General features: G+C 29.5%; 1 protein-coding gene across 2 annotated transcripts; it reads right to left on the bottom strand.

Moving 5' to 3' along the window:
• Positions 1–6,746: 6,746 nt before the first annotated feature.
• On the bottom strand, positions 6,747–9,778 carry LOC132948659 (GTP-binding protein 1). Of its 2 annotated transcripts, none has more exons than XM_061019232.1 (9): positions 9,499–9,778; positions 9,206–9,413; positions 8,723–9,009; positions 8,296–8,638; positions 8,002–8,240; positions 7,793–7,937; positions 7,403–7,721; positions 7,089–7,345; positions 6,747–7,010 (listed from the first exon to the last, which is right to left on the bottom strand). In XM_061019232.1, the coding sequence occupies exons 2-9, from the start codon at positions 9,323–9,325 to the stop codon at positions 6,912–6,914; spliced, it is 1,809 nt and encodes a 602-aa protein (XP_060875215.1). In that variant the 5' UTR covers positions 9,326–9,413; positions 9,499–9,778; the 3' UTR covers positions 6,747–6,911. The 2 variants fall into 2 exon arrangements, with proteins under 2 accessions (XP_060875215.1, XP_060875216.1); XM_061019233.1 differs by having other exon boundaries at positions 9,503–9,778.
• Positions 9,779–11,781: the final 2,003 nt, after the last annotated feature.

Here is an 11,781-nt window from a genome sequence, read left to right as displayed (position 1 = left end):
TATAATTTATAAATAAAATGATACATTATTTATTGCCAAGTACCCAATATCCATAAATATCTATTATAACAGGTACCTAATATTAAATAATACATACATTATAAACATAATAAACTGTTATTATTATTTTTTTTTGGACCTCAAAATGTTTTAATCCGGGCTTGTGTAGTTGTTTTGATTAGGATTTGAAGTTCATGTAGTTTACTGTAATGGCCATTAACTGTAGAATTTGATAGCCGTGAGTGTTCCACAATATTGCAGTATTCAAACCGCGACATCGTGCCTAAACAGGAATCAAGAAAATGTCATGCTGACAGCTAACGGTTTGAACGACGGACGCCGAACACGGAGAAATATTTATTACCGTACAAGTAAAATAACGACAAATAGATAATAATACACTCGTAGACTTCGATATTACTAGTAGGTGACAAGTGTGGGTATGAATACGTCTTCGCAATATTGACGCTAACATAACTATTTTAAAATATAAATAATGAATAACGAGTACATATTATACACCGGCAATAGCCAATCGGTCAACTTATGGTATTAAACTAGTAAAATACTAAAATACCTACATAAATCTTATGGCCATAGGAACCCGGATTTTCAGGTTTTTACATTCACGGAGATGTCAGCGCACCGTTTGTTTTCTCTCTCTCTCTGTCCCACGCACAACACAATATAAACAAAACTATTTTACCATTTAGTTTCTTTGGCATAGTATCTGAGACGACTATAATATTATATTCAAGTATGTTGTAAATATTGTGAGAAAAAAAATTCTTATATATTATTATGTATTTTGATTTGTAAATTATTATTGAAATTTTAATTTTGACCAGTCATCCTCACACAGTATTTGTTATCCTTTACCAATACAATATTATTTTCATTTAAGTCGCTGTGAATTTCTATACTTTTTTTTATAATATTATCGTTAATTTGTCACCATGACTATAATAGTTTATAACTTTTTAGAGAAAAAGTATATCTTTTTGGTAAAAAAGTTTTTAAATGTGCATAGGCAGGTGATTATTTTTACGTTCACATAGAATATTTTTGCATTTTTTTTCTCATTTATAGAGAATATTGTTAAAATTAAATTTTTTTACCTAAAAATCCAGATTCCACTTATGCGACACGTCATGAGAAATTTTTAATTGAATCACAGTAATATGCAACCAATTTTCCAAGCATAAAACCTGACCATAATTATTATTACCCATTAGGTATTTATATTATAACAATACCGCCTCCGGCCACGAGTATGTATCCATCCGTGTAGGTATTGTTGTGAATCGTATAATAGCCGGAAAGCACCCCGCATTGTGATGACTCTTTCATACAAACGTAGGTACCTACAAATTGCAATAGATGCATATCAAATTTCGAGTTCAGCAGTTCCAAATGTTCCAATGGTGTGTTGTTAATTATTTTGATATTAGAGTGAATTGATCGACCAGCTGTTATCAGACTTAGAGCGAAAACATTTTTTTTTTTTTTTTACGTCTGTTTTAATAATTTTCTTATTTTAATTTTTAAGTGATAAGATACGAGTGTAGGTACCTACAACTGGGTTACGTGTGAGGTATCACGATTTGAAAATCTTATCTATATCTCGCTTTAAAATAAAAATATAGTAAAAAATCTGAATAATATTACATGTTCTCGCCTTAAGTCTGATATTAGCTGGCCAACACCTGGGCTTGAAACTGGTTTAAAAACCTCAAAACTTTAGAAACTAAATATTAAAACACAACCTTTCTACAAATATCTACGATAGTGCTTACCGCGTTTTTATGTTGATCTATACCAGCATATAAAGTTAAACTACTAATAAATCTCAATTTTATTACAAGTGCATAAAAGATTTATAGATTCTGCGATTATTAGGTACCTACGTAGGTAAATGTTGAACAATTTGAGCAACTTAGATGTTTTTACATTTTACGACATGGCAATTCAATGTTAAATACTGTATATAATAAAACGAACTTGGCTCGGGATCGTTTCCTAAATGCTATAAGCTATATAGCCTACAATTTATTTATCGTAGATTTTTAATATTTACAACGCTCAATTATATCATTACCCTTTGCCAAGGTGAGACTCGTGTCCAACACACTCCATGTCCCGCTGCACTGGTGCAGTCAAGTCCGCCACTTGGGGAGGAAAGTGGTGAGAAACGCACCCAGGAGTCCCAGACCCTGCCCACCCCCCTGAAACTTTTAGCAGTGAATATAATTTATCAACTACCTATTGTATTAAGAATAATCTTATATTTTCGTTAAAGGAGTATAATAACGAGAAAAAAGTTTTTATATTTTGAACGTGAAAATTGTGAGTGTCCGGTATATATATATATTTAAAAATGTTAACCCCACCCACCGAAATTTATTTTCAGTTATGGCCATGGCTACAGTATATAGGTTTTAATGTAAAAAAAACAAATGTAATAAAAATAATTATGCACAATTTACTACGAATACTATAAATACAAATGATCCTTGTATAGTAAATAATCGATTTACTTAAATATTACCTATTTAAAATTGTTTGTTAACACTTGAATGCATATAAGTATTTAAAGAACAAAAAAACTCTATCACAAACTAGTGCAAATATATAAAAAAAAAATTACAATTGCAGTTTTCAGTGTTTTTTTTTTAAAATAATTTCCAATAATATCTGGTACAACAAATATGTAGGTACATAACACAATGTAATTTTTTTTCCGTAAATAACTGCCTGTTTTAATTTTTTTCAAACTTAAGTTTTGAGTACCAAGTCATAAAACATTTTGTAATTATTTTTATATGCTATAGGTACATAAACAATACAGCTAGGTATATCGCGGCAGTAGAAACTGTAATATACAGTTGAATACTTGAATGAACTTCCTACAACTCAAGTTAAGCTAACTATAATTGGTACACCTAAAGGTAATCACGATGGTTTTCAGTGTACGTACCTACGGTTTTCAATTGACATTGATTGAACAATATTGTAAAACCATTTATATAAATCATGTATTCAAAATTTCTTTTTCATTTTAGGTATCTACCAAAAATAGGCTGAAGCAAGGGCGGAGAGCGGAGTGGCCGTTCTGGAAATGGGAATTTTCCAGATGGCCTGGACCATATTATGACCTGGTCATTTTATATTAGATTTTATATGTAATGTGTAGGGCTCGGGTTTATATGCAAATACATATTTTCTCTGCGACACGATAAACTAATTTCGGCAAGTGATAAATTTGTTTCACGATATTTTTAATAAAACGAGCTATATTTGATTTAACATATTTTTACATATTTCATAATCATTCAATTTTTTCTCACATATTTAGACAATAATACTGTTATTATGTCTTTTCTTCAGAGTTCAGAATGATTAAAAGGTTATCATGGCTATATATTATTATGTCGACGATCTTTTGAATTCGAAAATTTTAAAGTGCATGTTATTAATTGTAATCTATATAATTTGATAAATATACATTTTTAATTACATTTTATTATATTATTAATTATTATTATTATAATTTTTTTGATAATACATATTTTGATTTCTTTAGCACATATTTCTGCTGTATAAGTACATACTTTGGTTATATAAATATATATAAATCCGAGTCCTAGTAATGTGTAATGATATTTCAATAGTTTGTTTATAGCTATAAATTAGTTAATTTTATTTCAACTCAACATTTTAAACTATAGGTACCCATTATTATCAAATTCACCTAATGTTTTGAATTTTCAGATTTTACATTTTCCCATTTTCTCATTTATTTTAATAAAAAAAAGACACTAATTGCTAGCTTATAGGTTACACTAGCTTATAATAAAACAATATAATAGTATGGGCATGAATAAATAATGTTTATTTAGTCGTGGATAAAGGTATCTACTATTTTCATTACATATTAAGTCAAAGATAGTTACATGGCAATATTGGCAAAAGATATTCATCTATTTATATTATATTCTGAATCAGATTGGAAATTAAGAATAATTTAGTACCTATATATTGAAAAAAATGATTTTAGGTTTTCATAGAGTTTTCCTCAATGAAATATAAGTATTTTAAGTGCAAATCATAAATAATCATAGCAAAACTTAGAAGAAATGTTAGTAAGTTTAATAGTTTGATTGAGCTTTGTTCAGAATAGTTTTTTTGTATACAAGAGTTAATCATTTTGACATACCTAGTTTTGATATTAACAAAATACAATTCGATAATCTTTACTTTTTATCTTTATACACAATTATTATGCACAATATTGGTATGCACCTATATCTATTATCCAATACTAAACAAATAATTTAGATAAGTACCTATTTTAGTACCATATACTAATTACTAATTAGTAACTAGTTTACAGTATACAGAGTGTCTCACAATGATTATTCTCACAAGTACATATCCGTTAACTACAACATATTTTACCCACTTCCAACAAAATACCGGCATAATACTAATTCGCAATACCTACTTAATGGAAATCATTAACTTAACTTTTTAAACATGTACTTACATACATTTTAGTACTAGAAACAACTCTCAAATATTTGTACAGTAAGTTTTAAAAAAAAATACTAATTATAATAATGTTACACAGAGATATACCCTGTTTGATAGATCAGGTACTTCCAACAATCTGAAAATAAAAGGCGCAACAATAATATCATAGTAAATTCGTACTGAATAATTTTAATTTTACTGTTTAATTAATAGATGATGTTTAGTGATATTATATTGACAAATTGTATTAAATAGGTATAGAAATAAATAAGGTATGGAGTGTTTATACAATTAATATACTATCCAAGAATACATTGTTCATAATACACGTATGCTAATTAATAAACATACAATGTCTGCAGAGTTTGAGAACATGTTAAAGACCTTAACTAGGTAGGTTAACCTATCAATTTTTGTATATGTGCTACATTTTAGAGGAAAGTGCACAATTTGGCATTATTCATTTGTTTATTGAATTAATTATTGTCTACTATGTTAACTTTTTAACCATATGTTTTCATCTACGGTTTCATATACGTAGTTTCAAGATTGAGTATTTCTAAATTTTGATATAATAAAATCACCAAATGTATACAATAAATAGAAGGAGACTTTATGTGGTTTTGTGGGGTTTTTTTTCTATAAAAACGTGTAAGTTGTATTTTTATACTATATTATTCAAAAACATTAAAATTCTTTAAAAACTCATTGAAAATTAAGTATTTAAATCATCAAAAAAACAAAAACTTGTCAGGTGATATAGTATATAAATATTTTTAAATTGTAATATTTTAAATACTCAAAATTTATAGGAAAATTTATTGTAAAAAATCCAACGTTCAAACACAGATAATGTTCTTAACTTGTTTGATTATAGATTGAATTCACTCCAATATTAAAGCTAACAACACATGATTGGTTCTGCGTATTGCAAATTTGCTGTGTTTAGCACGGGTCAGTGAGAGAAAAAAATAGTGGGCTGACATCCTCTTAAGACAGAGCATCAGTAAAACAATTTTCAGTTTCACGTTTTTTCAGTGATTGTGATTAGATTATTGAAATTAAAATATACATCAAAATGTATGAAGAGTATTGTGCTTTGTCAGAAACTTTGTTTAATATTTTTATTTTTTAGAAAGTTATTACAAATGATAAATAATTTTCTTAAGAGGACGTCACACCGGCATATGTTTTCTTCTTACATACGTACGAAATAGACTAAATGCGTTTATGCAGTCTGAGTAGAACTTGCTCAGTTTTGGTTTTAGAGTAAAAATACCTAATATAAAATTTAATTGTGACAATATTACTGAGTGCAAGTAGTTGCATTTTTTCCATTATACCTAATATAACGTTTATTATATTTAGAAATAGAAAAAATGTCAACATTTTTAAAATACTTTTAACTTTTAAAAATTTAAATTTTTAAAAAAAAACTTACCCTCAGAAATATTGTCACAATTCAACTTTATAATACTTAATAGGTATTTTTTCTCTAGAACCAAAACTGAGCGAGTTCTACTCAGACTGTACAAACGCATTTAGTCTTATTTCGACGTGTGTAAAAAGGAGACAACATATGCGGGTGTGACGTCCTTTTAAAAATAAAAATATTAAAAAAAGATTTTGAAAAAACACAAATAATATTATTTTTAATAATTGTTTAAGCAAAGATAATATTCTTCCTTATTTTCTTATTTTATATAAAAAATTTACAGAATTTATTATAGATATCTGATATTAAATCGCGAGAACTGGATTTTAATACAAATAATTACTGATGGGTAACTTCTTCCGAAACATAAGCATTAAATTAATTTCTCTATATTAAAATTGAAGAGCATATTATTATATCATTTTAGAGGAAAATGCCTTACTATTATATCTTTAGGAACCTGGTGGTATCAAATTCGTACACAATCTTTTGTAATTCCAAATTTAAGAAATAAAAAGAATAAGTCAGTAAAACCCAAATAATTAACATACTGTTGTATGAAAAAGTGATTTAAAAATAACAATCTGACCTGATATAGGTTTTTTCAGTTTTAATATTTTAAAGGTAAATATTTAAATAATTTACCAACAAATGTTAATTAGTTAATTATCTTTAAGCAAAATCAAATATCAATGAAATAATATTAGATGTTTGAATTGTATATCATATTATAATATATATAGTAATTTATAATAAGTAATTAAATGAAACAGGTGAATATGTTAAAATTAAAATCAATGATAAATTTATTTTTCCATTAATATTGGTAAACAAAAATTAACATTAAATTTCCTATATAGACGATATAAGAAGTTAAAAAATAAAAAAATTTACATAGAATTTGAAACAACAAACATTTTGTATATTTTATACAATCCCACCATTACTTAGCTATTGTTCTAGTGTTTTGCTCTGCCAAAGGTTTTTGTCCACCCCTTCTTCTTGATTTATGAGCAGGCTGATTTTCATTTTCTCCAACATTCTATAATATGAATGCATAAAAGGTAAATACCCAAAGTTTGATAAAAGTTTTTTATAATATGTTTTAATGTTTAATTACTTGTCCTTGTGCTTGAGGGTTTGACTTTTGAGGTTTTTGAGATTGTCTGACGCCTATTTGACCTGTTGGAGGGGGCACAGCTAGTACATTGCCAACAGCCTTTGTCCTGCCTTCTCTAAATACCAATCTTTGACCGGGTCGTAAGTACTCTGGGTATTTAATGAATCTAAATCTTACTTTTGCCTTATCCCCAGTTCTCAAACATTCTTCAGACATACTAAGAATAGATGCTGTTTGTCGAATACTACCACAATGAACTGAAAAAAAAATGCAACTATAAATTACATTATTAAACATAATTGTCGAAGACCTACCCATTGCTTGGTAACGAGAACTAATCGTTGTTGGATGATGCAATACAAGTATCTCTCCATCAAACTCCCAGGTAGCAGATGGATTGAGTGATGGAGAAACCATTACCATACCTTTTCGAATTTGGGATCTTTTGATTTTCTTTAAAGCAAAAGAGGCAGTTTGTCCGGCTTTTACTTCACGTACAACCATTCTTTTACGGTGTATACTTTTTACGGTGATTGCAATAAACTGGCCAACAGGATCGGGTCCTAACATCAGTGTATCATTTAAACGAATTGTTCCACATAATGTTGTACCGGAAACTACTGTTCCAACTCCCTAAAATTAAAAATTAATAAATAAAATATTTGAATACCATTAGATAATCATAATTTACAATATATACATACAGGTACAGAGTATGTGTCATCTATTTGAAATTCAGCTGGATCATTATCAGTAGACATAACTCGGGTAGTTAATAGATTTAAAAACATTTTTAATAAATCTAAATTTTCGCCATTTACATTAGAAACTTGAAATATTGGGCAAAGTCTTAAAAAATATATTAATTCAATTTATAATCAAATAAATATTTAACAGTTATAGAGTTACATACCTTTGAGAAACAAAATTTGTAGCACTCACAATGACATCATCCTTGGTCTTAACCATAACTGGAACTTTTCTGCAACCTGGTGACTTAAGTATACGAACTAATAATCTTAATGTATCTTGAAGTATATTAGGTGGGCACATATCAATTTTTGTAACTACTACAAATACTGGAACACTAAGAGCTAATGCAAGACCTAAATGTTCTTTGGTCATTCCAATTATCCCAGCATTGGCTCCAATCTAATTGAAATTACAATTTTAAAACATGTCACTGCGAAATTAAATTTTAAATTACCATTAACATGCCGAAATCTGGCATATGTCCAGTCATACCAAACACAGTAGTCTTCAAGTAACGTTCATGTCCAGCTAAATCAATAAAGGTAATAACTTTGGTTGATTTCTCACATATTTTTACCCAATCCAATGATCCATGTTCTGGTCTATTCACCACTTCTCCTGTGCTATCAAAACCAAGAATATCATTGCCTACAGAGCTTGTACGTCCCGATTCCATTTCATGTTTGTGTCTAAACAGTTTTAACCTCGCATGGCCTCGACCATTATCTAATTCGCCATGAGTCAAAACCCCCAACAATGTTGATTTTCCTGCATCTACATTTCCCACAACCGCTACCCTAAATGAAAATTGTTTTTAATTAATTAATTAAATGAATATTTTTTTATTTAAAGATGTTTAGTTTATTTATTTAATTCATTACCTTATTTCAAGAAAGTCTTGAGATTCTAATCGTTTTCTAACAAGATACTGTGCTGTACTAGTTCCACCTTCAACTCTTTCTCTAAGAAGGACACAGTCTGCATCCTGAGTTGCTGCTAATGAATGTAGTGTAGCCACAGAGGCTTCAAACTCATCATTGGTTAAGCCGCTGCCATCATCTCCAATGCCTACATCATAAATAGTTTCTCCATGTCCTTCTTCTATTAGCTCTTTGAGCCTATGCTGTAACGTTTCAAATTGCTCTTCAGACGGACTAACCAAACTTGACTGCAAGCAGAAATATTAAATGTCAAAATTAGTTCCTAATACTATATCAAGTGTTGTTGTAAGCGAAATATACAATACATCTAGATAATTATATTTTTTTTTAGTTCAAAATAATTGTTTGAAAACAAATTACGCTAAAAAAATACTTTAGTATAAACTTAATATTGAATATTAATTAAGCCACAGACTAAATTACCTTTCCACGGACAATGGAATAATCAACTTTTTTTATTGCCTTTTCATCTAGTTGACCTCTGTTCAACAAGGAAATGGCTTTGTCCGCTGCATTTGGAGTTTGTTCAACTATGCTCGCCATTTAAATTAACTATAGTTGGATAGTCGTTTGCAAGTCTTATTCAGCCAAAATTACGGACAGGGACGCCATTGCAGGTCAAAATATCGTTCTACAACAAAAACGGTTGGCTATTGTAATAAACAAATATATTCCAACAAACGAACAAACTATCAAACGTAAGAACGTATACGTACCTACCTCTTATTATAAAGTGCCTCGAAATCGCAGTTGAAACAAATTCAGTCGTAGGTCAGCCAATATCAACTACGTGGATCCCAGTCTATTGTAATGTCTTACTGGCGAACTGCAACGACGGTCGCGTATCATTAATCGAAATTGCTATATTTGCTATTCACTATTTACCAAGAGTAAGTCGTTCTAAACATAAATATTTTGACACCTTGTCAGTTGTTATTATTATTATTATTATTATTATTGTCGAGTTGTTATCAAAATGTTGTTCGACGATGTAAACGTATTAGTATTTGTCAGTGCATGTCACAACGAGTAGCAATAACCATAATATGAAATAACGTAAGCCCCCTCCCCCCCCCACTGACAGCCACACACACACCGAACGGCCAACGCTAATGAGGACACTAAATTACTAAACTGATAAATATTCTTCGAGCTTCGAATGTCTTAGTTATTTTTTTTACCAAATATTTCCCGAACTACCCATTTGCTATTTAGACGAAGTTGTTCGCCTTCTCATTGGCGCCATTACGATATGACAATAATATGAGATACAAGGTGGACATTAATTTATAATATTATCCACCTCGATGAGATATTATCCGAGGATCTTAATCAAAATGTATATTATAGTAATATAGTCTATCAAAATATTAAAAACGATATTGAAAAAAAAAAACAAAAATGAGAATTAATAAAAGGAACTTTACTATAGGAAGTCACATTTATATTTCATAACACGGACCAAAGATACCCTAAGTCCGGAGTTGAGTAGTTGTAGTCGGTACTCGGTTCTTTTTACTCTTTAACTCTTTTACTCCGTCCGTGGACCGTGATTACTTATTTAGGTATGCCAATCGTTTGAAAAACAGTGTCACCACATTTAATATACAATGTCCAAGTCTTTCAAGTTTCAATGGACTACGGTTGTAGATATATCTTACCGTGCTAAGGAGTAAGGACCATGTTTTCTTCATCATGCTATGGACAAATGGACAATACGGTCTACGACGGAACCGTATTTCGCGTACCACAACTGATTGTTCGTTTCATTCTTAAGAATATATTATTAGATATAATAAGGTAGGTACAAATCCGTATTTTAAATGTTCGTATTTATATGTCTGTATGATCTTCAGTCCCGATGTATTTAATCTATTCTGTAGTACTGTGGATATATTATTTAGTTCCAAATGGTTTCTGGCGCGGACCGGCCGGGACATTACAGCGTCTCTTGCCCTAAAACATTCCCCCCCCCCCCCCACCACCAATATGTAAAAGTATAATGTATAAATGTCCCATATAGCCATACATTCATAAACATTCAGTAGTCTTATTGACTTGGGTGTTGATGTAATGTACATAAATACGTATTGCAAAGTTAAAGTTATATTTGAAATCGTAATATTTTATAAATTACATAATTATGTGGGATTCCGTGCGACCGTGCCTTTTTTTAACAGTCCGTGCTTGCATATCGGTACTGAACGACCATTCAAGAAGGCACATGCCATTGTGTATCGATTGTTATAGTGTATATAATAGGTATAAAAAATGTGTATAAAATAAATAGATTTATAGGTAGTGTTTATAATTTTAATTATTTACACAGTAATATAAAATTGTTTATGAAATATATACATATGCACATGGAATCTGGGACGTTTCCCCTCCCCCCCTACCGAACAGGACAGTTTTCCCCGGACAAAAAATAAAAAATAAAAATATTAAACAATAACAATAAACAACGCAAATAAATAAATAAATGTACTATTTACGAAAATTAAAAAAATAATACAATCGATATAAAAACGTAACTAATATTTTTTTGTTATGGCAAGATAGCTCACGAAATAATAACGTCATAATAACACTGTTGATATTAAAATACAAAATTACATAAAATACAAATCGAAAAAACCTAAATAATATATTTTATTCTGGTGAGATAGATCACGGAATTCTTCTTTATATTTTTTGACTAACCCATTTACTCTTGAATTTTGCGTCATACTGATTGACACGGGTGAAAATAGCAACAGCGAATTTTTACTTTTGGTAGTAATATTTTTAATTGCAATAACGACAGCTTTCTCAACGTCTATTGTTATTTGTACCACTTCACAATTTGGACATTTTTCAGAAATGACCGAAAGTTTTTCGGTATAACAGTCTGTTTTGTTTTATTTCGAAGAAGTATTTAAACTAAATGAACTGTTATTGAGCCCATTTTAACATGAATAATGTAAACTTGATTGAATCCAGTGGGCGCAGTTGAAAAT

This window comes from Metopolophium dirhodum, chromosome 7 (assembly GCF_019925205.1).
Source record: "Metopolophium dirhodum isolate CAU chromosome 7, ASM1992520v1, whole genome shotgun sequence".
Lineage (NCBI taxonomy): Eukaryota > Metazoa > Arthropoda > Insecta > Hemiptera > Aphididae > Metopolophium > Metopolophium dirhodum.
Note: the sequence above shows the minus strand (reverse complement) of the source record. Positions and strands in the feature narration are given on the sequence as shown.